We start from the raw sequence: 25352 nt of genomic DNA, 5'->3' as shown, positions 1-25352 counted from the left end.
TCGTCACCGGCCTTATACGGTGAATCATAAAGACTGCGGATGTTCAAGCTGCGGTTAGGCTCGGACGAAAAAATACGACATGGCGGTGGCCGCTTGGTCCGCGGGCACGGGGCGGGGACCCATTAGGCACCTAGCGCCCAGGGAATAAGGCTGCTGGGCCTTCTCCAGGTCATGATTGCCCTGGTTCTGGGGGGGCCCATTTGCATCCTTGCGCTGTTATTTTCTCTGGATCCAACGCCTTCCAACGCCTCATGGCTCAAACGCCTCCCATTCAAACGGTTCCATGCGTCACGGATAAAATCCAAGAATTCCAGAACAAAAGTCCTTGCAGCGTCTCATCCTGCCCAAGTCACCCATCTCATCTCTCGATTCTAGAAAAAATTTTCCCTCTCTCAATTTTCACTGATCTATGCTCCACCATCGGTTTCCATTAAAAGCCTCGTCTCAAAGTCCCCTCGGCGGGCCTCCTGCCCGTCCCAAATGCTGCAGATAACGTGGTCGCTGTTATCAGCAAAAGTGGCCACCTGATCTCAGGTTGTCGAGTCCCGTACAGTTATAACGCGGAATCCCTCCACCTCCTGCCGGCTGATCTCGAAGATAGCCAAAAACATATCCTCTGTGATGAGAGACCCGTTTGCACCGGTCCTTGTATAATCTCCTCGTCGCACGGACTCTTACAAGGTGTGTACACATTTCATTTCCTATCCGCCCCAACCTTCTGGGCTTGTGTCATGTTATGTGTCTCGAGGCTGGGTTTCCCACCTCCTATTCTACCTACAGGACATCTCTTACTGGCCCTCATCCCACAGATTTGTTTTGCGTCCACTGGCGTACTTGCATTTCCTACCATTTGCCTTTCCGTCGCACTTCTACTTTCTTTTCCGACGGCCCAGCAAGCTGCTCCATCGTCGGGCCTCGTCGTCATGGACGCTGAGGATTACCCTGGCTAACTATATTCTACCTAGGAGAGGAATCGTGTCGTATGTCGAAGGAAAATGACTCACCCCAGGAAGGCTCGGCCAATTCCAATATAAGAGATTCCAGGAGATTGTCGCTGTGGCACATGTCAATATCGACACACACTTCTCCCAGTCCCGACAGTGCTGTTCAAGGAGGACGAGGCTCCGAGAAATCCTCCCCCAATGGAACACCTCTCAATCTGAGGGATGTCCTTAAGGACGGGTTGTCCATTGGGGATGCGCCAGAGGAGGCACGTTCCTGGCTTGTTAGTTTTGGAGACCTCAAACCAGGCACAGATGTCTCTCGCAGATTTCTGAACCTCCGGGAAGACCACCATGGTGATCAAGGCGCCGCCACGCTATTGTCATTGCTGATCCAATGGGTTCCTCTGTGGTCGCACAAGGCGGAGAAGGCTCGAAAGGAAGGCAAGAACTCGAAATCTGGATCCCTCAGAGAACTCAAGAGCCTTGACTGGTTGCTCCAGTACATTTGCGACTTCGTGGAGCTGGGTCACTCGGATTTTGATCCTCTGGAGTTATCCCGTGCTGTGGACACAGTCACTTCTCTATGCCTCAATACTAGCCGCCAGAGCGATATCAATGGAGGCATAAATGTCCTGTACACCATAATGTCCCATTTTGATTATCCGAGGAATGGGCTCGATCAGACTCTCGTGGTTTTGTGTGCTTCTGCTGCAAACCTACAGGAGTTGCCGAGCCACCTATTCGACTGCGCTCGGATATTGGCTGCTGGTGACCTGCAACAACAATTCATGAATACTCTCTACGCCTTCATACGGACTCCCACTTTGAGCAACAACAGCAAAAATCTTTCACATGCCCGCGGCGCCACTCGGCTCTTGCGGAATTTGATCGATGAACAACGCAATGGAGGTGGTTTCATATTCTGCTTAGGAGACTTTTTAGAGCAATTACACATGGCTGCACAGCAAGGCATTTTTCGATTCTGCCATGACATCCTCAGCTCCTTGCATGGGATTCTTTCAAGCAATCGGCCAAAATCCGAACTGGCTGCCATTGATTTTACCAAAGCCGTGGATATTATCAGGCTCTGCCTTCAAATGACTCCTTCAGGCCATCCGCAAGCAAATGTGCTTCGCGTTACTTCGCCAGGGATCAACCCTCAAGAGGATGACAAGGATCGCCAATTTGAACGCCACTTTCGAGACCGGGAAACTGTGGCTAAAAGGCTATCCCATGACTTCATGAAGCTGTGGGATTTGCTGTCCCTCCCGGATCGAGCCGCCGTCCACGAGCTCTTCCTGATGTTTCCACAGTATGCTGGCCAGGCTCAGTTGACAATGACTCTGGACTATGCGAAGGACAAATACTTGTCGTCCGAGGACCACAACGTAAAGAGACAATACTCGGACAAGATCTACAATGATATTGTTCTGAATCACTCCCTCCCTCCGATCTGTCGCTTGAAGGGAATCGAGGTCCTAGTCCAGGCTAGTAATTCCCCTTTGAGCGAGTCGCCAGGGCCCAGCGACGAGTCCCATGTGGCATACACCTGGATTTTGGATAGGTTACTTGACCAGATTGATGTTGAGCGCGATGCCCAAGTCTTCGAAACGCTACTCAAATCATTGGACTACATGGCTTCAAACTATCAAGAGGCTGCGAAGGAACAGGCATCAACCGTTCGCACGGTGGAGAAACTACACACGTTGATCATTGAGGGTCCCGCAGGAGTTGCTTTCAACGATGATCTAGCAATTTTGGCGACAAAGGTGCTCGTTACTATTTTCTGTTACAATATCCACATCAATGGTAGAGCAGCGGTCAGAGCCTTTGAGGTTCTGCTGGACGCAGCTAGTTCACGCTGCAAATCGCGACCAGCTCGTCTCGTCTCAAAACGCCTCATTTTCAGGGTACGAGCCGATGACGCTGGCTTCATCTACATTGGCTCTCCAGGCGAAAGTCAACATATTGCCAGTGCGCTTGTGCGCACCCGAGAATCGGCTGAAGCTTTCAACTCTGAGCTTCCCGCCTCGCAAAGGCATTCAGCTAGCAGCAGCAGCTTGTCGACGAGATCTGACGTTGGTGACCCTTTGTGGATGTATCCAGATACCGAAGATGTCTCTTACCCACTGGCGGGAAGAGTATCCAGCGTTCTTAATGTCGACAAAGGCGCATATCCGCAGGTTCAGGCAGAACTCGATATGGACACATGGCTCATGGCTATCATACGGTGCCTGCAAGCCGATCAGGACTGGGAGACTTATGGCTACACCGTTGTCCATGTTGCTGCTCAACTGAGCAACATTGCTCTCTTCCTCAATTCGATCCAAGCTGTCATCAAGCTACGGCAAGTGCTGTGTGAACAGATTGTCAACAATACCTTCCGAGAGCCACCCCCGTCGACTGGGCTGAAGAAATCGGACGTCGCCTTATGCATGTTCAACATCTTGGTTCAGCTGATACCTTATGCTACCATGAAATCAGAAGCCATCCAGAAAGGGTTTGGAGATGACCTTGTTCGGGCTTTTCTTTCTGGTATTGGTGGAGCTTGGGAAGCAACATCGCGTGGCTGCATTCATGCACTGTCCCTATGCAGCCTTGAAATCCCTTCTTCGGTTGCGACTTTGTATCCCACCATTATTGACAAGATGTCCAAGAACATGACACAGACCCACCTCACCACGCATATCCTGGAATTTCTCATCCAAGTCGCACTGTTGCCAGAAATGCATTCCAACCTCAATCCAGACGAAATTCAGATGATATTTGGAATTTGTATCCAGTTTCTTGAGAAGACGCGAGAGCAACAGCACTCGTCGGTGACTTCGCCTCCCGGCAGAATCAACCCAGCGTCAAGGCACAGTGGAATGAATTTTCGCCGGCCACCGTACCGAGCCGCCATGTTGGCGGACACCGGATTGCCTCAATATGCTGCTGCATTGGCTTATCACAACATGATCTTTTGGTTCTTGTCCCTTCGACTGGACATCAGGGCGAAGTATGTGCCATGGATCATTCCGAGACTCGTCTGGAAGAATGCGCGCGGAGAAGAGACTATCGACGAGCAGAGCCAGGTTCTGATCGACATGATGCAGAGAACAGCATTCTCTGACCTTGGAGAGACTTCACCAGACCACAATTTTGCAGCTCCTGAAGATGGGCCAGTATCATCCGCGTCATGGATTGTCGGTCTCAGTATCGTGACCGCGCAGACAGCCGGTCATACTGGGAAAACGCAGATAACCAAGCGCCAGGCTTCGGGTACTACATATGCAAGATACCAGCAGCTGACAGCTCCATTACCATCTCACCACCGACCAGGCTACACTGAGATTCGACACCAGGAAGCCACGACCGAAATCCTCCCTCCGCATATCATCCTCCAAATGGTAGCTAGTGCAGCAACACCCACTGCAGCCGACCAACCGCTGATTCTTCCTCAGGAGGATTTCGTCCAACGGGCCCTTGAGAGCTTTGATCGCATTCCAACCGTTACTAGCCACAAGATTGGCGTGCTTTACATTGGGCCTGGGCAGAGTGCTGAGTCTGACTTCCTTGCAAATACGAGCGGGACTCCCGACTTCGACCGTCTTCTCGATGGCCTCGGGTATGTGGTGTCGCTTGAACCACCGCTCAATTTCAATCCTCAAGGCCTGGAATGCCCGCGAGACGGCAAACATAGCATCGCGTGGCGAGACCGGGTGGAAGAGATCATTTACCATGTGCCAACTATGATGCCGACGGACCTCGAAGACGATCCTCAATGTATCACCAAGAAATCGCACGTTGGTAATTGTCATGTCAACATCGTTTTCAACCGATCGGGACTTGAATGGGAGTTGGACAACTTCAAGTCCCAATTGAATTATGTGAATATTGTGATCCGACCTGCATGCCGCGGCCGAGAAACACCAGATCCAGATTTTATGCCAGGCTTCTACTGGGTCCGGGTGGTTACGAGAGACGATTTGCCAAACATATCCCCTGCAGCCGATCCCAAGATCATCTCGGCTGCTCAGCTTGGCCCCTTTGTGCGAACACTCGCGCTGAATGCCAACATGTTTTGCCAGACATGGAACACAAAAGATGACGACTTGGAATTTCCCAGTGCATGGAGAGCCAGGTTCCAACAGATCAAAAGGCTCAAAGAGCGGGTGATGAGTAAATCAGGTGACAAGCAGGCACCCTCAGCGGTTCCAGTCGCAGTCACCAGCAGCATAGCGCCGGGCGCATCAACTGGTAGAAGGACTCCAGTACCAAGGGAGAAGGATGGCACTCTAGCATCCCAGCTAGACTTCAGTTCATGGACCATCTAACGAATTTGAGAGGGAAAAAAGAGGCGCTTTGGCGACGACAAGAGACTTCAGTGACGGGAAAGGCAAAGGGGATCACAAGCATGGTGTTGGTGGGACCAACCGGCGGGATATGCGTCGAGGGCACAAGGGAGAGGATGGGAAAAATGCACCCTACTCTGCCGGTGGCTTGAATCTTATGGATTGTAATTTGTATAGCAAAAGTTTTTGATGCAATACCTACCTACGAGTACTATTACCCTGACCTGTCTCAGGCTGTCTGGCATGGGCCTTACACGTGGTTGAGCGTAGACGTCGCTACATGCGCCTACGTAACCACCAACTTTGTCCCCGTGCTTAGCGCCTTCAAGTCCTGTGAGCTGCTCGTATATGCTAGCTACTGAGACTGCGGGGGACGTCGATGCTACTAGGGCCTGCCACTTGTAGTGCCCCTCCCATCCGCCTCTCGCTCTTCGCCCCTCGCCCCTCACCTCACATGCGTAGCACCGACGTCAGCTGCTGCTCCCTCTCCCAGGCATCAGGAATTCGGCCAGTGCACCGCCACCTGTTGAACATTCTCAACTATATACACACTTGTCCGGCCATTGGTGGTGGCATCCCTCTGCCTTTCAGCCACTGGAATATGCAATCGTACGCAGACCAGCGCAAATTCTGCCAGAGACAAGCAACCCAATGACTTCGGGATCATCCTCCAGGCCAGAGGCGCCTTCGCCATCGGCCTCCTTCTATGACCTCTCGGACGACGAAGAAGGGGGCTACAACACAATCACCCATGCCTCTGCCACCAAAGGTGTGAAACTGCTCTTCTCCAAAAGCAAGGTTTACGTGCACCCGTCGCCCTCGGCCAAAGACAACATCCCCGGCTTTATCGCCTTGGTCCAGCAGAAGTCGCCCGCTCTCGCCGACGACGGCCAACGACCCACCTCCGCCGACTCCTCGTCCAAGAAGAAAACAAACGCGTCTTCATATCTGTTGGCTTGGGTCCCCGAAGCCTCGCTGGCACAGGATGACCTGAGCACGTACGTGAAGGTGGACATGAAGGACGGCGAATCTCCTCCTAGACAAAGTTATTTGGTCCCTCCTCTCCCTCTTGCGACCACCTTTGACGAATCCCCCGTCGGACCATATGCGTTCTCGCTACCTCTCTCCAGCATATACTCCATCCACGTCCGTCCGCCAAGTCTAGGCTGGTGGTATGGCAGCATAGTCATCAACACCCGTGCCGGTTCGAGCTTACCTGCGTTATTTTTCCATGACTCGGAATGCGAAAGCACAATACTACAAAAGAAAAAAAGAGCACGGGAGTCATTCGACCCCTTTGGAGAAAGCGGCGACCTGTTTTGGGGCGGTGACGAAGTGCTTAGGTGGCTGAAGAGATATGTGACTGTTGAAAGGAGCACTGCAGAGCCATCAATATACCTCATCGACCCTTCTGAAGAAGATCGTGTTGGCTTCGGCCAAGGTCGAAAGTCGCTCGAACAAGCAAGACGCAAGAGTGAAGCATCAACATCCAAGAAACCCGAGCAGAAGAAACCATCAGGCCCAGGGATGGATCCTTTCACAAAGGCACTCAAAGAAACTAGGTGGAAGATCTTGGAGCAACTGTCCAAAGTCACAACGTTTACTCGACGGACTGCGGAAGACCTTGCTAATAACAAGAACCTGCCTCCGCAAGTGCGACGACTCATCCAGAATCCTGAGATTCAGACTCTGCAGGATGAATTTGACAGTGCAAAGTTATACTTGGCACGATGGGCCATGAGCATTGCAGAGCAAAGCGAGCGTGAGAGGAGGCAGAGAATATGGACTGCACGAGATGTCTTGGACTCGGAAGAGACCAGCGTGGGAGACTTTGAGATTCTGGACATGGAGGCTGCACGAATGACCTTGGCCGACAGCAAGAGGCGCCCTGTCGACATGAAAGAGTGGAAGTCCTTTTTCGATTCAAAGGGCAAATTGCAAGTCACGGTGGAAGAGGTCAAGGAGCGAATCTTCCACGGCGGGCTGGACCCTGAGGACGGTGTAAGAAAAGAGGCATGGCCTTTTCTATTGGGAGTGTACGAGTGGGACAGTACGGAGGAAGAACGGCATGCTCTCATGAACAGAAAACGAGACGAATATATTCAACTGAAAGGTGCCTGGTGGGACAGAATGATCGATGGCGATGCCACGCCCGAACAGGACGAATGGTGGAAGGAGCAGAAGGTTCGAATCGGTAAGCCTGAATGTCCCCCGGGTCCTTGTTTCTTCATACTTACGATCCCAACTGACCTGGCCACGCGACATGTAGAAAAGGATGTGCACCGCACCGACCGTCATATCCCCCTCTTCGCAGGCGAAGATATCCCTCACCCAGACCCAACCTCACCTTTTTTCAACCCCAATGGACCCGGCACAAACGTGCATATGGAGCAGTTAAAGGATATGCTCTTGACCTACCTCGAATACGACACACCTCCCTCCTCTTCTACCGCCACAAGCCCTCAAAAATCGTCCTCTTCCTCGCAACCACAACGCTACCGGACCCAAAACCCGCATCCCCAAAATCTGGGTTACGTTCAAGGCATGTCCGACCTCCTCTCACCTCTCTACGCCGTCTTCCAAGATGATGCCGTCGCTTTCTGGGCTTTCGTGCAGTTTATGCGCAGGATGTCGCGAAACTTCGTCCGCTCACAAGTGGGAATGCGCTCCCAACTCAACACACTCGACCAGTTAGTCCAACTCCTCGACCCGAAACTATACCTCCACCTTCAGTCGGCAGATTCTACAAATTTCTTTTTCTTCTTTAGAATGTTGCTTGTTTGGTATAAGAGGGAGTTTGAATGGTCCGACACTCTCAGGCTGTGGGAGTCACTGTGGACGGACTATTATTCCTCCCAGTTTCACCTTTTCATTGCAATGGCAATTCTCGAAAAGCATCGCGATGTTATTATGGACCATCTCAAGCACTTTGACGAAGTTCTGAAGTACATTAATGAGCTGAGCGGGACGATTGAACTTCAAGACATTCTGTGGAGAGCTGAGGGGCTATTCAAGAGGTTCGAGAAGACGGTCGAGACAATCGACCGCAAAGATGCTTTCCCCCCGCCAAATGCTGGCCAGAGTGACGCGGAACTGCGACAGAGGAAACCAGGTGCTGGACAAGAGACAAATCCGGCCGCATCAGCGTCAGGCGTCGCCTCGAGCACATCATCACACCCACTTCAGGCCCAAAATCCGCCCACAAGTCCGGCCCGACGGGGCCCTCAACAACCAGCGAAAGCAAAGGAGGCTGAAAAGGCCAAAGAAAGAGTCATCACACCGGAACTGCGGCTCCTTCTAAGTCGAAAAATCGTCACTCTAGAAGGCGAGGACGGCTCAAGAGACTCGGAGCGGACAAGGCCGAGTGGACTTAAAGATTGAGCCCAGTGCGTGTTTACAATTGTCATTGTTTGTTGGATTAAACAGAGCCCGGAAATTTGGAATAGCATGGATTGCCTGCCTGGCTCTCTTGCTCCTCCCGTCCTCAGTAGGACGGCTAACAAGTGTGTAACATGTCCATTGATGAGACAGCATGGGAAAGCCTTTATGAGACAGTATACCCGCAGCGGTAGCAACTGATATACGGTGTAAACAATCATCTCAATCACAATATTCTGCAAAAGAACATCTAGTCCTGGTCTCCATGGGCGCGGGCCTGACGTTGTGTTGCAGCGGTGGCAACACCCATGTGCTCTCCTGGTATCTCTATTTGAAGTAACAAGCCTGCAAGCAAATCCGATATGCGGACAAGCTTGTTCCATCGAGTAGATAGATTCTCAGCCGTGATACAAGAACCTTTTCTTTTGGCCCCGTTCCCGCCATTTTTGTGTGTCTGGGTCCTTCCTTTCGACAAAAGGGGCCCTGTTTCGAGTCGCAAACACCCTCCATCATTTGCCTTTTTTTTTTAACCCTTTCCGCCTGCCTACAAGTTGAACTTGTGCTTGATCAACTCGATCTTGTGTTCCAGGAGGGCTCGGTCGAAGTCGACGTCCTTGGGCAGATAGACGTTGCCGAGGTAATTGTCGTATCGATCAAAGGGGCACGGCTCCCCCGGTGGTGCCGTCCCTGCGGGTGATCTCATTGACGGTGCCGCGATATACGGGCAGAGGTGGTCTGCGAGGAGAGTTGCGACCTTGGACATTCCGGCGCTGTTGAGCACAGATGATATCGCCGGTGAAGAAGATGATGATGATGGCGGCGACGGTGGTGGTAATGGTGGTGATTGCTCGGACGAATTCGAACTGGGGCGACGAGTCTCAAAATCCGTCTCCGCGTCAAGCCAGCCGGTCGTGTCGATCCAGAACGTCGACTTGTCCCCTTGGGCTTGCACGGTCGATACCACCTGGGCGATGGCGTTGGAGATGACCCTATCGAGCTTAAGTTTCTTGGTCACCGAGTGCCGCGCCGCGGAGAACGGAGTGAGCAGGAAGATTGAGAGGGTGGACGGCGCAGAGTTGTAGATGTAGCTGCCGTCGTCGTCAGAGTCGTCGTTGTCCAAGTCACTGGCCATTCCCGTCGTCGCTCGCGCTGTCGCCGCCGTTGCCATGGGGTTGAACGGGTACGCATTGGCCCGGATCGCTTGGATCAATTTCACATACGCGTCAACGAACTCGTTGGTGAACTTGGCCAGGGCGTGCTTGTTGACGGGCTTCCCCGTGGCATGAGAGGAGAAGAAGGCGGCAAAATCCACGAGTCCGAGCTGGAGGAGCAGCACCGAGGGCCGGTACAGCTTGAAATTCCAGGGACGTGCAAATGCCGTGGTTCCTGGAGGGCCTGCGCGGAAGAATTGATCCCTGACACTCAATCCTGACTCTGTTGTTGGCAGCAGCCCGATTCCCGTGGTGTCCAAGATCACTGTGTCCAGCTCCTTGTACCAATAGTCTCCTCCGTCGTCCAAGTCACTCTGCGACGTCGGTGGCAGATAGTTCATGGCCGAGAGCGAACCCTCCGACGTTACTATCTCGACCACTTTCCTCCCTCGCCATGGTACATCCTCTTCATTATGTGAAGGTTTGTCGAGGCTTTCGCCAAAAGGAAGGAGTCTTGCTAGCGAGGATGTTTCGTTCGAGGTTGATGAAGCTGTACTAGTTTCTGCAGGTGTGCCTTTGTCGAGCCAAATGCCTTCAAACTCGAGCACTCCACTGGTGCTATTCGGACCTCCCATGTATGTGAGTCTGACCCTGTACGTCTCCTGTGAATTAAGATGCCTGACAATTGGGACCACCAAGCCAGCGGCTTCTACCCAGTATGTGTCTTGGCCTTCGATCGCTACCACGAGACTGACGGGGTCTGAGGCTCTGGCGCTGGTCAACCGGAACTCGGAATGGTGGATATCCCTTGCCTCCAGACGTTCGGTCTGTTGTTTGGATGCCGAGTTGAGATTGTTCAGAGATATGTAGAGAGAGCTGGTGTTTGCTATCATCATCTCGACATAAGAACCTGCTCCGAGACTCAGTCCTTCCGTTGCTCTTTGCATTGACTCGCCCACTGACCTGGAAATGCTGCATCTCTCCGGAGTTGGTTCGCGGTGGGCATCCATCGTCCGGCATACTATCGAGGACTCAGACTTTCAGGAGATGAAGAAGGATCGACGATGTGGCCCTACATGCAAGTGAGGATGACTGGCCGGTATGAAGACATTGTCCTCCTCCATCAGCTTCCGCAGGAGGTGCTTGAGGCCGATCCAGGCATCAACGCTGGGAATCGTGGACGTGGGCAACACAGGCATCTCGAGAACGAGGACGAGGCAAATGAACGTCAGAGGGACAAGTATAAGCAAGCACAACAGACAAACCTTCATGGCTCGTGAGCCGAGCATCTTGACTGTCACAATAGAGGACGTCCTTGACTGCCGAAATTGCCTGCAGACAGACAATGTGAACGTGTCCTGCAGCGAGGGGGTAGGGACGGCGCGTCTGGTAATTCACTCTTCAACCCGTGACCGTGGGTCCCGAACCAGCGGTTGGTCTGGCAGAACCCAAAATAAAAGTATACATATTTTTTAACCACAATTCCTGTCAACAATTCCCATGTCTATCCCGGGTCCTGATCTCTGATGGCTAACACCGATGTTGGCCAGACGACGAGCTAGTCAAGGCGTTAGGGTGTGGCCACCAGGCATGAGACTGCTTCTCTTGGGAGTTACGCGAATCCTAGAAAGTAACTGCCCTGACACCTGTAGCTACCCAAAAGGAGGTACAGGGGGTTCCGCGCCAAATACGGCTCCCTAAACGTGGGTTGTCCGAGGCCGGAGAGAACCTGACGAAACGACGGAAAAAACTCCTCCTTCAAGGGAGTTTTACCTCGATTCAACCTCAACTCCCACCGGGGAGTTGGGCTTGAATTAGAGTTTTTGCATTTTGAGTCGGCGGTGTGTACCCTTTTTTTGCGTGTGGAAAGAGATCTGTGCGCTTTCGAACACAAGGCTGAGGAGTGTGTATGTGCGCGAGGCTGAGTATCCCGCCAAGATAGGTTGACGGCACGTGGATCGAAGGAGTCGGTGTCCATGTATCGCTCACCCTCTTGGCATATGGCTGGTCTCTGCTTGAATCGACGGTCGTCCCTCCCGCTCTTCGTTCGGGTCTTCCTCCGCATCATCGTCTTCTTCGGCATATACTTCCCCTTGACGCCCCAGCTTCTCGTCTGCCAGCCGCCTGTATTTCCTGCGCTTCTTCTTGTCCGCGCTCCTCTTCTTGCGCTGCTTTCTCTCCACAACTTTGGCCGCCCGGCTTTCCTCACCCTTCTCCAACATCTCCACTTTCTCAGCAAGAATCCTCTTGGCTATGGTGTGATTTTGACTTCTGCTGCGCGTGGCTTGACACTTGACAACAATGCCAGTTGGAATGTGTGTCAACTGGGCGGCCGAGTTGGTCTTGTTGATCTTCTGACCGCCGGGTCCAGTGCCTTTGACATAGGTATGTTTGATATCAGCGTCTGGTAAGGTTGGGCGCGGCGGAAGGTGGTTGCCCGACTTGTGAGACCGCCCAGCGAAGGTGCTGAAGGTGGAAGTAAGAAGGGTGTTGCGGGAGAATTTGGTCTCATGTTGGAATACTGTACAGAGGTGCAACCGCCTCAGCGGGCGGCACGCAAGCATCGCTTACATGACCAATTGCAAGAAAGCGAGGTTGGCCCTCTTCGAGGCGGAATATCAACGGAAACAAGTTCTTGACGAAGAACTTGAAGTCCTGGAGCTGCCGAGCTGCTCAGCGGCATTGAGTCCGAGCATTGGTCTTACTTGAATAGGCAGCTTAGCCGGCTGGAATGGGTATGCTTCCGCACCCTCGGGAGTACAGAGCGTCGAAAATCTGTTTGATAATATGATATTTGCCTCTCAGCCGCCAGTGTGTCAAGGTTCAAGCATTCGGTTATGTAGTCATCACGGATTGAGACGTGCAGTAGCCGTGATGGTCAGCGCCGATGGATGCACACCAGGCAAGGGACAAAGGTTACTCCGGCCCGAAGGCTGCGGGCCATGTCTCCAGCGCATCTTGGTGTCGCTCCATTCTCCGCCTCTTCGAACCATCCATCAACCTATCATCTTATGTCTTCTCCCGTGTTCAGCCTCAAGTACCGTGTCTTGTGCGTTGTCGAGATGCATGAGATTCCGGAGCTGAGCGTTGCAAGCGCGCCTATGGATGCTCTCCTGACGATCGTTGTGATATCATAAAATGCTGTCCCCTTGATCGATACTCTATCCTAGCCGTGTTTTACTCCTTCATCACAAGGTAGACTCGTCTCTATTACTCTTCCCCCTTCTCTCTTTCCCCTCTATGCAGTCTCCAGCACCATGACCTCCCCCTCAGGCCGTCTGCAGGGTCGCGTGGCCATTGTCACCGGCTCCAGCTCCGGACTTGGCCAAGCCATCTGCCTCGCCCTCGCCGCGGAAGGCGCTTCGGTTTTCTGCATTGACCTGTACCCAACCCCGCGCAACGCGATCAACCCTTCCACTCAGCGCGCAGATGACTTCCACAACCGCGTCACCGGCCAGCCAGGGACGCACGAGCGCATCCGTCACATGGGAGGCGAGGCCACTTACCACAAGGCGGACGTCACGCGGGCGCGAGACATGGAACTCGCCATTCGAGCCTGTGTGCAGCGATACAAGAGGGTGGACATCATGGTGAACAACGCCGGCGTCAGCGTGGAGAGCACGCACCTCCGCCCCCTCCGGTGCCACGAGACGAGCGAGGAGGACTACGACAAGACCATGGCCATCAACGCAAAGGGCATGTTCCTGGGCTGCAAATACGCCCTCAAGCAAATGCTGGACGGGCAGCCTCAGGTGTACTCCTCCAGGGGGTGGATCGTCAACACCGCCTCCGTCCAGGGGCTCGTCCCCTTCTACGGGACCCCGTCTTACTGCACGTCCAAGGGCGCTGCCGTCATGTTGACCAAGCAAATTGCGCTGGACTATGCCAAGGATTTGATCCACTGCAACGCTCTCTGCCCGGGCTTTCTAGAAACAAGCATGACGCAGAACCTACAGGGCCAGCCGCAGGAGTTGCAGGACATTGAAGGGAAGCATCCATTCGGGCAGAAACTGGGCAAGGTGGAGGACGTGGCGAAGGCGGCGGTGTTTTTGGCGAGCGACGAGGCGGGTTGGATCACTGGAGTTCCCTTGCCTGTTGATGGAGGTTATTTACTTAGATGAGCGTTGAGAGACTGTGAAACTACCTCGGATGCCAGCGAGCCAAGATAGTCATACATCTACGGCATATAGTTGCGCAGACATGAGAAGAAGCTGCTTGAAGCCCGACTGAGCGGGCTGACCAGCAAGAGACAGATGTCCTGGAATACAACGCGTCTCAAATCCAACCAACTAGGCCTCCTGTGCCGCCTCGATCTTCAACCACATATCCAACCATATTCTACCCTCCTCCCCCACCTCAGCAGGTCTGTCATAACACTTCTCCAGCGTGCCCAACACCCTCTCCCTTAAAATCTTCAGCGCCATCAGCTCCCTCCACCGCCGGACCGAAAGCCTCACCTTGCCGCCATCCAAGACCAAGACGCCCGCAAAGAATTTGAACTCGGCCTCTGCGCCCAGCAGGATCGCGAGCGCGGACTCGGGGATGGCAGACGTTTCAAAGACGTTGAGGGAGCCGCTGCGGGTGTTTTGCATGGCCTCGTAGAAGGAGAGCCAGCGCGGCGCCTTGGGGGCGTGCGAAGGGTGGTTGACGGACCGCGGCGTCAGCGAGACCATCTGGTTTGTGTACACGTTGCGCCAGCCTTTGCCTTCGCGCATTAGGATCCGGGGATACAGCGCCACGGCGATAATCGCACTGAGCGCCCGGTCCGGTACGGTCTGGTTGTAGCGCGCGGGGATGGTGTAGGATGGAAGACCGCCACGTCCGGAAGAATACGTTCGGGCCCGGTTCAGGGTTGCTCGTTCCTCCGGCTCCAGCGTCACCAGCCCGGCGTCAACGAGGTACACGAGCAGCTGGATCTTTTGCATTTCGACTTGTCCCATCGTCTGGTCGCTGATGTGGTTCTTGCGGCAGAACTCCGGGGCCGTCCGAGCCGCTTTGGCTTTCTTCCAACCTTCGTAGGCGTTTAGCGAGGAGAGCAGGTCGGAGTCGCCTCTGCTGAATGCATGTCTTGCGTCGCCTTGCGAACCAGATGTAGGAATCTGCAGGAACGGCGACTTGGAGGTCAGGAGAGATATGATAGCCAGGATGGGATCCTTACGCAGACAAAAGTTAGAAACAACTCTCGGATCAGAAACCAATTCGTTCTCCGGTTTGCAACTCACCAGGCATTGGAAAATGACGCCAAAGATCGCCAGCTTCGCCAACAGCACCTCCAAGGGCAATCTCGCAATCTGCTGCCCCAGCGGCGTCAACGTCTCGTTCTTCGCTAATGCTCCCGCGTCTTTCAACTTGTCGATCGCTCTGAGCACGTTCTTTCTCGAAGGCGGCTCGATCGCCGCGTTCAGAGTCTCCTCAATCGACCCTAGGTTCCACACCTTGATTCGCAGGATCGGATCTTGCAGACTCAGCCGCAACATTTCGGGGACTTGCTGCTCAAGCATCAGGTTGTCGTAACGATGCTTGGTGACGAGGTGGAAGCAGAGACCTTCCTGAACACGCGCGGCCCGACCTCTTCGCTGACGCGCAGAGGAGCGAGAAATGAATCCTTCCGTCAGCCGCGAGAGCTGGCGTCGTTCGTCAAAGCGCATGATTTTCTCCTTGCACGTGTCGATCACCGCCGTTACGTCTGGAATGGTTATCCCGGTCTCGGCAATGTTGGTTGCGATCACAATCTTTCTTTGCCCTTTCGGCGGACGTTCAAACGCTCGTTCGAGCTCCTCTGTTGAGAAGGTCGAATGCAAGAGGTGCACGATCCAATCTTTGCTGAACGTGTCCATTGAGAGGAGGAGATTGTGCAAACGCCGCATTTCGCCTATCCCCGGCATGAAGATCAGGATCGCGCTGCTATACTTCGCGTAACGTGGTTTGCTGGCAATGGAGGCGGCGAGTTTTGCGATGAGACTATAGTCGATGTGATATTCGTCCATGTTGGAAATCGTCTGTTGGGTCTGGCTACTATACTTCTCTGGTTGGGCAATGATAGGTCGCCCCTTATCGTTTCCGTAGTAATCATTCCAGTCTTGGTCCTCGTCCTGGATTGCCGGGTCTTTTTCTTTCACGCCCGCAAGGTCGGTGGTGGCCTCGACTGCATCCTCCAGGAATCCCACCTCAACTGGAAACGTCCTTCCGGGGAGGTCTAACACTGGAGCGCCGCCAAAGTAGTCCGAGAACTTTTTAGCATCCACTGTAGCCGACATGAGAACGATCTTCAATGTACTCCGGCGTTTTAGCAACTTCTGCAACGCGATAAATAGCAGGTCCAAATCCATCGTACGCTCGTGTACTTCGTCTAGAATGAGGCAGTCCAGATCATTGAGATTTGGAGATTCCTCCAACATCCTCAGCAGTACGCCGGTCGTTGCATAGGTGATTCGCGTGGTGCTGCTCGTCTTGCTCTCTAACCGAATAGCATAGCCGACAAGTGATCGGTTGGTACCGATGTCGTTCCGGTTCTCCCCAAGCTCCTGAGAAACGCGTCTAGCGAGAGTGATGGCCGATATTCTCCTTGGCTGTGTTACAAGGATGCGATAGTCCCGGGAGGCGCAAAACTCTTGCTCCAAAAGCAATACCGGAATTCCAGACGATTTGCCGGCACCGGTCTCTGCGCAGATAACACTCACGGCGTGTTCGGCAATGCAAGAGAGAATTCGGTCTTTGTACTGGTGAACAGGGAGCTCTTGGCGTACTTGAAGCATTTCGCGAAAAGATGGACGAGAGGTGCGGGTATTCCATTCCGTGGAGACTTGTTCTGGACTCCAATTCACAATGACAGGTGCTCGAGCTCGGCGGCGGTCACCGGCAATGCTGCAGGCCTCAGATCGGTCCTTGCTGGGTAGTTTGCTTTGTCGCTGGCTCAGTCTGTCCTGTGTTTCAGAGATGAGGGCTCGCAGCCTCCGTAAAGTTTCCTTTCGTTCTTCGTTGACAAGTCTTTCTTTGGTGTCGCCCAAGTCTTTCACCACATCTCTCCATACAGTCGGCAGACGGCTTATTGCTTTCTGCTCGCTGGCACCGAGTGTTGACACCAGAAACAGGCCAAGAGTGCAGATATAAGCCTCCGACTGGGTGGTACCCGCTGCTGCAACGCCTCTCATCTCCAATTCCCAAAAACGCTCATTAACCTGAGCAGAGACTTCGGATGGTAATGCCAACGTCGTGCTAGCCTCGGCCATGGTATCGGCTGTCCAAGAAATCTGTAATTTGTGTCTTGTAGAGTGTGAGGTTTGCTGCAAAGTTCTGATCTGTATCCGACATCTCGAATCACGGCCTCTGCAGACTTCATCAAGAAGTCTCTTTGGTGACAGTCCCGACCATTTTCCGAAGTCTAGCAGTCTGATCGAGTTCTCAGATGCTGGTTGGTTTCGTTCAGAGACAATGGTGTCTTCGGATTCTCCAAACATACCACCCAGAAGAGCATCATCGTCGTCAGCAGCGGTTAGTCCGTTGTCCTCTGATCCAGGCTTCTTGATCACGGTATCATCGTCGATGTTCTGTTGAACAGCGGCTTGCTTCTCCTTCCGCCGCTTTGTAGCAGCAACACGCAGGTACTGTTGACGTGCTTCCATGAGTTGAGTCAAGATGATTTCCCACGCAGCTTCTTCCTCTTGCTTATCCAACAGAGGATCACGACGCAGCTGTTGCAAATTACGCTGCAATTTAGCGATGCGCCTTTCCCTTCTTTTCCCCGCCTTCGCAATATCGTTGGCATCCTCGTTCTGCGCCTCCCAGAGTCGTCGTTGGATTTGAACAGATTTCTCAATTAGTTTGGCAGGGTCGTTGTCTTCTTCAGATTCTGAAGACTCTGGGCTCGATGATGAGTCTTCCTCCGCTTCTGAAACTCCTGCGGGCGTGGATGCTGGACTTTGTCTACTTTGGTTCGCGGTCGGCGGCTCTGTGTCTTTGTTAGTCCTGTTGGTACATGCAGCTCAAGATTGCGAAAGGGGTAAATTGGGGTTCGACTAAGATCAAAGGCACCGATCTGAGATGGAAATAGGACGGCAAGATATCGCGACGTCACATATACTTGCGCGAGGCAGGGGAATCTTGAAACGCCGTTATTGGTCTGCCTTGTTGACATAGTAAGGCACAAAGGACATCTGCGCAAATTCGAATATCGGGCCCTCTCTCACTCACCAGATGTCATCTGGAGTGGGGTGCTATCACCGCTCAATCCAGTCGTTGGGCCTGTAGTCTGTTCATAGTTCGTGAGTTCGCCCTCAGGCGTCTTAGAGGCGTACCATTGCAAAGCCTCAGACAGGCCGGGCAGGAAATCGGGGATGCTCCTTAGCTGTCCTAGAAGGGCAGTTTCAGCAATATGGGCAAGTGCTTTAGAGACTCTTGGAAATTTCAATGACACCAAGACTCTCTCCAAACTCCACAGGTCGAGCAAGAGTTTCTCCTCATCGACAGGAATCTCAACGCCCCTAGATGCCGACGATACAGGGCTCCTACCATGGGCATCCATATCAAAGAGACTGTCCACTGTCTCGTCCGGCAGCCAGTTGTATGTTGATAATTTTTGCGCTTGCGGACGCAGTTGACGCCGTTCGGTTTCTAGCCTGGCGACTTGACGGCGAGCATCAGCAATGCATCGTGTAGCGTACTTGGAGAGTACTCCCTCCAGCTCAGAGTCTTCCAGATGAGCTTCAAACTCTTCGGGAGTCATATCTTGGATCTTTAAACCTTGTACAGCCTGTTCGCCATTGCTCGACACCGCGTTCTCGTGTTTGATAGGTGCTGTGGGTTTAGCACCAGTGCCTGCCCCTGAGGCAGTATCATCGACGCTAACCAAACCCTTATCGGGCTCGTCGACGGCTTTAGATTTAGAAGGTACAGAAGTCGTAGCAAACCCTCGAGCAGGGTTCGCTGCAGGCTTCTTTTTCTTCTTTGGGGCCATGCTCTATCAGGTGCTGAGGGGCAGTGACCTGCTCAGCCTGTGAGCCCTGTGAAGATTGCTGTGTGGCCGAAATTAAGCAAAGAGAGACTTTCTATATCTGGACCTTCGCTTTTAGAGAGCCTGAGATGCAATGGGAGAGAGGACAAATGTCGCGCCAAGACCAGCAATGAAACGGTCGCCATTTTGGGACGAAAGTGATGCCGCCCTAGCCCTACTTCCCCCCCCCCCTCCTTCGTCCCCTATTTCACGACGACGGATCTATATAATCGAATGGAGGCGTTGTCTTCACTGCTGCGATCATTCCTGGATCCTGTATCCTGAGGCGAGATGGCTCCCAGACCGCTGTAGACAAGATTCATCTCCACAAGTACAGCTTTGGTATATACTACCGAGGCTGTTAGCGGAGCTCTTTGTCGCTTTGACCATGCGCCACTCCTGATCGATCCTTTGCAAAGCCGGAGGCTGCTTCAGAGTCGAGTTGTGAGGTGTGCAGGATGATTCGAGTCGGTCACGAATGGAGGACCTAGTCTCGTATCGATCGGTCCAGACTGCGCCCTGCCAAGCCAGCTGAAGAGGTACAAGTACCGACATGGGAAGAAACCACATATTCTACGGGCCAAGGTCGGCGTCCCCATGGATACGTTGGCTCTAATGACCAAGGGATGGAGCACGACACCAGGCTCAGCTCCAGGGCCCTACGCTTATCAGGCACTGGACGAAGAACACCAGGAGTTGCGACTCTTGAAACTTGTGCCATCTCGCGACCCCAAGGACCCTCTCAGAGCGACCATCGTCACAGTACGCCCCGACTGGGTGGCGTTAGCTTCTGACCCCAATCACCCAGGTCTTCGCTGGACAGCGTTATCGTATGTTTGGGCTGACCCGGATGAGCCTACTGTCGTCCTTGATGGCCAGCAACTCCGAGATACGCAAAAGAAGGAGGAAATCCTCATCGGAAACACCGCCGTCAAGATTACATCCAATCTATTCAGCGCCCTTATGTCAATCCGTGCTTACAAAGAGTTCTGCACCATCTGGGCCGATCAGCTCTGTATTGACCAGGCCAACTTGAGTGAGAGAGCAAGCCAAGTGCAGCTGATGCACATGATATTTTCCCTGGCGGAGAACGTTCTGGTGTGGTTGGGGAAAGCAATCAGAGGAGAGAAGACACGGATGTTTTCACAAATGCTCACATGGCTTCTTAGCCCGCAACGGACCGGCCTGCTCGAAGACGCTCCCTCGCTCGCCCGATTCACGGCCAAGCTGATGACAGAGGAGCCGCACTTGTATCCGCCTCCGAGCGAGGACCATCACCTCTTCACCAAGCAAATAGCCAAGGACATTCTGGAAGACCCTTGGTTCAGTCGATCCTGGGTTATCCAGGAAGCGGTGCATGCCAAAAATCTCCTCGTGTATCTAGGCCCGGTAGTCGTCCCGTGGGAGATATTCGAGGGAGCCATCTCCGGTTTGTCATACTGGAGCATCCCATGGAGTGCGGCTGAAGATTCTACCTCGGCCACATTCCATCGTGGCGGACTTCAGATTCTCAAGAAAACCCGGGAGTGGCAGGAAAGTCGGTACAAACAGAAGACCCTTCTTCCGTCAGCCCCATTGTCCACTCTCCTTCAGGGGCTGCGGGTCAGTCGAAGCACAGATGCTCGCGATAAAGTCTACGCCTTTTGGCACATGTCTCATCAGGAGTTTCGGGCCGAAAAGGGTCAGATAGATCCATTGCCGATCTCTTACGAGAGAAGTACACAGGAGGTCTATGGACGGACCGTGGCATACTGCATCAACACTGAAATGAATCTGGACGTGCTCTCTTGCGCTTGCAAGCATGAGGTATCAAGCCAGGAGTCTGGGTTTCCATCCTGGATGCATGACTGGCAAGTCCATCCTGACCAACTCGGGTGCGCGACTGATCTGCACAATATTCTCCCTCAGCGAGGATGTGATGCGTATGCCGTCAACAGCGAAGGCCATGGCGGCAAGACCCCGTTCAACGCTTGCGCAGGCCGCCCAGCTCATTACGGAAGACCTCCTGATGAACCTGGACTGATCATCTATGGACAGTTCGAGCGCATTGGATTAAGGGGAATCGTCTTTGATGAGATCCGGACGGTGACCTCGGTGGGCCACTCCACCTCGCCGGAGGCGGAGGCGAGTACTGACCAAGAAATGGACTGGAACTCCTGGTGGGACTACGCGACGACAGAGATAGAGGGCGATCCATACCTCGAACCCGAAAGCCGTATCGAAGCCTTCTGCCACGCCCTGACATTTGGCCACGTCAAAATCCCGGGATCTGCCCATGAGGAAGTGAGACAAGATTTCGAAAATTGGTGGGCCGCTGGGAGGCCCCTCCACGAGCCAAGTTCTGCTCATTCCTCTAGCTGGAGCGAACGACTACGGTCCCACGAAGCATTTAAGAAGCTCTCATTTCCCAACGGGCTTTACGTCAATAAGAGGAGATTGTTCCGGACCGCCCGAGGCTACGTTGGCTCTGCATGTGAACATATCGAACCAGGGGACACGGTATGGGTTTTGTGGGGTGGTGCGTTGCCCTTTCTCTTGCGCGAAATCGAAGGAGAGGAGGGCGTCTACCACGTGGTAGGAGGGGCGGTTTACATCCACGGGATCATGTTTGGAGAGGCGGTTGAGAAGGTTGAAGAGGAGGGAACCAAGCCAGGAGGGATCTGGCTTGCTTAGACATGTAGATGTCATGCTTGATTCCGCTTGATGAACGCGCATCTACCAGGTGTTTTCTGCACTGCGGACTGAGGTTCAGTTGGCAAGGCAACCAATAGAATTGCTCCGTTTAACCTTCGTGATACTTTCTCTTTCACTGCCGCCGTTCATACACGCCCTCAGTCCTTTACGGGCAACAATTTCTCTAGAAAATCCCCAGATTCCGTGCACCTTTTCCCATTGTCCGACCGAACCTGCTGGAGCCTCATCTTCCAACAGAGTGTTTCAGGTCGATTCATCCCAATGCTTGCATTAGCGCTGACGGCGGATCTGGAAGGGTAGGACGCCCAGAATGCGGCCTCTGGGTGACACTGACGGTTCTATGCAGCGTGACCAACCTGGTCCCTTCGGATACAGCTGAATCACCTTACTATTACACCTTCAAAGTCCAGTGTACATCATGTCGTGAGATCCATGCAAACTGGGTCGGGGTCAGCCGTCATGTGAGTTTTCTCCGAGGCTGCAAAGGGGATGTTGCGACCATCATGGTCTATGATGTGTGGCGTCTCCTCGCTCGACTCTCATCTGACAGCTCCTTGGCTTGGTTTTCTGGCTGAAGCTGTCGTGGGTTGAGTCGGCGTTAGGGTACCATCTGACCTCACGAAATACAGGAGATGAACGAACAATCCGGGAGCCGAGGAGAGGCAAATTTTGTCTGGAAATGCAAGAACTGTAAGGTGTGTGTGTGTGTGTGTGAATGAAAGTGACCGCTTTGTTGCCGGAGGCGGCCTGGGTATCTTTCACAATGCTAACCGGACGCATTTCCACGCAGAGAGAGTCAAGCGCCTCAATCAAAGCAGCTCCGGCAAAATACGAGCAGAATTCACCCGCCAAACCGAAGAACATCATCGACATCGATTGTCGAGGTCTGGAATTTACGGATTTCAAGCCAGATGTAGGTCACCCTGCACGCTAAGATTCTCTCTTTCCTCTGACCTTGATTCTGCCCAGGGAGAATGGGAGGCCACGGGAATCGAGTCAGGGACCAAGTTCACGGGGATTGACTTGTCGGAAGGAGAGTGGTTTGACTACGACGAGAAGGCCGGCGAGGAAGTAAGCATCAAAGACATCAAATGGCAGATACGGCGAGCTTGAATCTCTGGTTGGGCTCGACATCAAGGTTAATCCTACAAATCATGCCGTTGGTGCTGTAGTTCAGCCTCGTGCGGGAGCGAGGCTGCGGCGTGGCTCCAAAATCGCGGGGCGGCTCCAGCAATCATCATGGTAAAACTGCCCACAACTCAGCCTCTTCATACCTTCTTCTCACCCTTCGACCTCCGCTTTATATCACCCGCGCCTCTATGATTTCCACTGCAGTCCCTCTTACGCGCCTCTTCCCAAGATAGCACTTATTGTTGGCGAAACTCGGTGGAACTCCATTTTCGGGCCCGTCGAATCGACTCTCTGCTTCTGGTTCCCTTTGGCATTCTTCTTCCCTTCTCTCCGCCGACTCTTCCTTCTCAGGTACAAAATGACGTCCGTTACGCGTCTCAGCCAACTGGCCGCGAAATTGTCCCACGAATACCACGCCCTCCAAACCGCCTATGCTGAAGTCGCGTTTCCCGCTTCCGCCGCTGTTATGTCACAGCTAACGAGGATCATACCCTCCGTCCCGCGACGACCATAGGCAGGCAGAATGTCACGATTGACGAACCATGGGCTTGTACTGAAGCCAATGGCTGCAAGAGAAGAGCACACTACAGAATCGACAGAATCCGGGGCGCGGAGAAGTATGTTTCAAACACAACCTCATGGCTCGGGACCTGAACCGCGTACTCCTCGCGTTGGGGGCCTACGGCGACTTGATTTGCCTCCATGAATGGCATTGGATATGGAATACCCTGCCCATACACGTACTGACTTTGCTAGGACATGGAGCTGATATGTGTGATACTACAGTCGACACCCTGATCTACGTCCCGGCTTCCCGATAAACTTATTCAACACATTTTTAGTGACGATTTCCGTATATGGGTCACGCTTTTTCAAGCCCACCACCCATTCCGCTGTGCCGGCGCAAAAGACCTCCCCCTTCTCTCGCGTGAAAGACGCTATCATGCCTGAGCCGTACTTGAGCCCTTTGAGGTACTCGGGCATGTAAGTCGACCCGTCCTTCTGAGGCTTGAAGAGACTTTGCATGAGCTCGATTTTGTCCCTTTCAGGACCACCAATAGGCTCCGAGCCGTTCCAGCGGTCTTGTTCGCCCAGGACCGCAGGACACATGGCAATGATTTCCAGTGTGGAAGGGGCACCATCCTCTAATGTAGGGTATGGCAGACCCTGCCGAAAGGTATACTGACAGCCATCCACCTCAAATGCGGCAATGTTCACGGGGTTCCCCCCGAAGGTGTCGCCATAGAAGAGTTGTGTGCCTTGAAGCGCCCAGTGGTCTGGCCTATAGACCAGAAAACCCCCGGAAGAGCGTGGAGTGGCGACACCGTACCTTGCGTATACCCCAGTAAGTCCACACAGGCCGACGGTCTGTGCGGCGGGGCGCTGAATAGCTGGCCACTCCCAGGACGTTGTGGTCCGTTGAGGATTTATCTTGCTCTCGGGGTCGTTGTCTGGGGTACCATAATAGTACTGCGTTTTCAGATCGGACGACAACCGGACCTGCTTGGCAAAATTACCGCCGAAGCGTGCAAAGGAGCCTCCCTGGTCCACAAATTGATCGATTGTGTCACGCTGCTCCCACGTCCAGTACTCGTCGTGGCCGACTATCACTGCGCAACGGTAGCCACCAAGAGGGGATGCAGCTGGGTCTTGAAGATCTGTTTGTGTGAGGTGGTGGATCCTATACCCTGCAGGTTCTGCCCAGAGGACAAAAGGTCGCTCGTAGATGGCATAGCCCGCATCAGCATAATGCCTGCTATAGCGCCCATACCACGAATACTCTAGAGAGAGATACCGCGGGGTCCAATTCAGACCCGGCATGAAGTCCCCCGTCCCTTCTCGAGGCGCATTGTCCGGGATCCGGATCATTCCTCTCGCGATTGGCCGTTGCGTACTTGACAGTGGCGTAGGAGTATCGTTTTGATACCCATCTGGCAGCCCGCGGTAATGATTGGCACCGCCCCAGTCGTTGTAGGCCAAGACGGTGCATGTCGTGTGGATCAGCACGAAGTCGGCGTCCGAGGGTTTGCTGGCTTTGACGATGAAAAACCCCTCGCGCTCACGTATCCGTTGGTGGCGGTCAGTCGCTCGAATGACGACCACGTAGTATCCCGGGGTCCAGGTTTCTTCGTCCAGACGAATAGACAGTGCCTCAGGCCAGTTGCAGCCGACGGCGTAGGCATCCGACGGAGTCTCGTGCTGGCGTCCTGGCAGGCCTTTCTGGTGGAAGACGGACCGGGGCTCACACCCGTCCTTGATAATGTCGATGTCGTACACAGAAGCTGCCGAATAGGTTCTCAGGGAGACCGATTCTTGTTGGAAGTAAGAGAACTTGTCGCAATACACCCAGATGTCCAGGCTCCCCGGCTCCGCACCGGGAAATTCAACCAGGCCGCCAGGGCGTGACCAGGCATAGTCAGGCTCTGAAGGCGGCCGTGCCATAGGGCTTTCGTGACTTCGAACCGGACAAGTGATCTATCCCCGTGTCGAACTTTTAGGCCTTCTCTATTCGACGTGGCAAGGTCTTGTTACTGGCAATCACAGTAATACAAGCTCCGGCGGCGGACGAAGGCTTGTCGGGTAAGTCAAGTTACTGAGACTGCTTGTATATATTACGAAAAGAATGCCCATGTCTGTTGAATCACGTCACGGTTATACGGCATGGGTATCGTGGCCGTATAGATACACTCTAACTTGGTAGATCTCGCTTTCTTTCCGATGCTCGACCCCG

General features: G+C 53.5%; 9 protein-coding genes across 14 annotated transcripts; 5 read left to right on the top strand and 4 right to left on the bottom strand.

Annotated features, from left to right (window-relative positions):
• Positions 1–223: 223 nt before the first annotated feature.
• On the top strand, positions 224–5501 carry PV07_06895. 3 transcript variants are annotated; one of them, XM_016393923.1, is made up of 3 exons: positions 224–547; positions 602–681; positions 966–5501. In XM_016393923.1, exon 3 carries the CDS (start codon positions 983–985, stop codon positions 5258–5260), a length of 4278 nt encoding a protein of 1425 aa, XP_016247342.1. In that variant the 5' UTR covers positions 224–547; positions 602–681; positions 966–982; the 3' UTR covers positions 5261–5501. The 3 variants fall into 3 exon arrangements, with proteins under 3 accessions (XP_016247342.1, XP_016247340.1, XP_016247341.1); XM_016393921.1 differs by having other exon boundaries at positions 810–5501; XM_016393922.1 differs by having other exon boundaries at positions 224–681.
• Positions 5502–5707: 206 nt separating this feature from the next.
• Positions 5708–8998, top strand: PV07_06894 (uncharacterized protein). The gene is made up of 2 exons (XM_016393920.1): positions 5708–7472; positions 7548–8998. Exons 1-2 carry the CDS (start codon positions 5930–5932, stop codon positions 8657–8659), a joined length of 2655 nt encoding a protein of 884 aa, XP_016247339.1. The 5' UTR covers positions 5708–5929; the 3' UTR covers positions 8660–8998.
• Positions 8999–9200: 202 nt separating this feature from the next.
• On the bottom strand, positions 9201–11006 carry PV07_06893 (uncharacterized protein; the record flags this gene model as incomplete). The annotated part of the gene is made up of 3 exons (XM_016393919.1): positions 9201–10717; positions 10771–10828; positions 10884–11006. 3 exons carry the CDS (start codon positions 11004–11006, stop codon positions 9201–9203), a joined length of 1698 nt encoding a protein of 565 aa, XP_016247338.1.
• Positions 11007–11194: 188 nt separating this feature from the next.
• Positions 11195–12594, bottom strand: PV07_06892 (uncharacterized protein). The gene has a single exon (XM_016393918.1). It carries the CDS (start codon positions 12369–12371, stop codon positions 11793–11795), a length of 579 nt encoding a protein of 192 aa, XP_016247337.1. The 5' UTR covers positions 12372–12594; the 3' UTR covers positions 11195–11792.
• A 170-nt stretch (positions 12595–12764) lies between these two features.
• PV07_06891 (uncharacterized protein) lies at positions 12765–14090 on the top strand. Its single transcript, XM_016393917.1, has one exon. The coding sequence runs from the start codon at positions 13065–13067 to the stop codon at positions 13926–13928; it is 864 nt and encodes a 287-aa protein (XP_016247336.1). The 5' UTR covers positions 12765–13064; the 3' UTR covers positions 13929–14090.
• Positions 13942–18848, bottom strand: PV07_06890. Of its 3 annotated transcripts, none has more exons than XM_016393915.1 (3): positions 17998–18848; positions 15030–17906; positions 13942–14960 (listed from the first exon to the last, which is right to left on the bottom strand). In XM_016393915.1, the coding sequence occupies exons 2-3, from the start codon at positions 17427–17429 to the stop codon at positions 14097–14099; spliced, it is 3264 nt and encodes a 1087-aa protein (XP_016247334.1). In that variant the 5' UTR covers positions 17430–17906; positions 17998–18848; the 3' UTR covers positions 13942–14096. The 3 variants fall into 3 exon arrangements, with proteins under 3 accessions (XP_016247334.1, XP_016247333.1, XP_016247335.1); XM_016393914.1 differs by having other exon boundaries at positions 15030–17755; XM_016393916.1 differs by lacking the exon at positions 17998–18848 and having other exon boundaries at positions 15030–17976.
• A 538-nt stretch (positions 18849–19386) lies between these two features.
• On the top strand, positions 19387–21577 carry PV07_06889 (uncharacterized protein). Its single transcript, XM_016393913.1, has one exon. It carries the CDS (start codon positions 19394–19396, stop codon positions 21467–21469), a length of 2076 nt encoding a protein of 691 aa, XP_016247332.1. The 5' UTR covers positions 19387–19393; the 3' UTR covers positions 21470–21577.
• Positions 21578–21630: 53 nt separating this feature from the next.
• On the top strand, positions 21631–24406 carry PV07_06888. Of its 2 annotated transcripts, XM_016393911.1 has the most exons (5): positions 21631–21786; positions 21837–21951; positions 22120–22185; positions 22281–22403; positions 22460–24406. In XM_016393911.1, the coding sequence occupies exons 1-5, from the start codon at positions 21752–21754 to the stop codon at positions 22601–22603; spliced, it is 483 nt and encodes a 160-aa protein (XP_016247330.1). In that variant the 5' UTR covers positions 21631–21751; the 3' UTR covers positions 22604–24406. The 2 variants fall into 2 exon arrangements, with proteins under 2 accessions (XP_016247330.1, XP_016247331.1); XM_016393912.1 differs by having other exon boundaries at positions 22281–24406.
• PV07_06887 (uncharacterized protein) lies at positions 23402–25063 on the bottom strand (the record flags this gene model as incomplete). Its single annotated transcript, XM_016393910.1, has 1 exon — positions 23402–25063. One exon carries the CDS (start codon positions 25061–25063, stop codon positions 23402–23404), a length of 1662 nt encoding a protein of 553 aa, XP_016247329.1.
• Positions 25064–25352: the final 289 nt, after the last annotated feature.

Source organism: Cladophialophora immunda, assembly GCF_000835495.1.
Source record: "Cladophialophora immunda strain CBS 83496 unplaced genomic scaffold supercont1.4, whole genome shotgun sequence".
NCBI classification, from domain to species: domain Eukaryota; kingdom Fungi; phylum Ascomycota; class Eurotiomycetes; order Chaetothyriales; family Herpotrichiellaceae; genus Cladophialophora; species Cladophialophora immunda.
The sequence above is the reverse complement of the archived record's forward strand: the minus strand, read 5'-3'. Positions and strand labels throughout refer to the sequence as shown.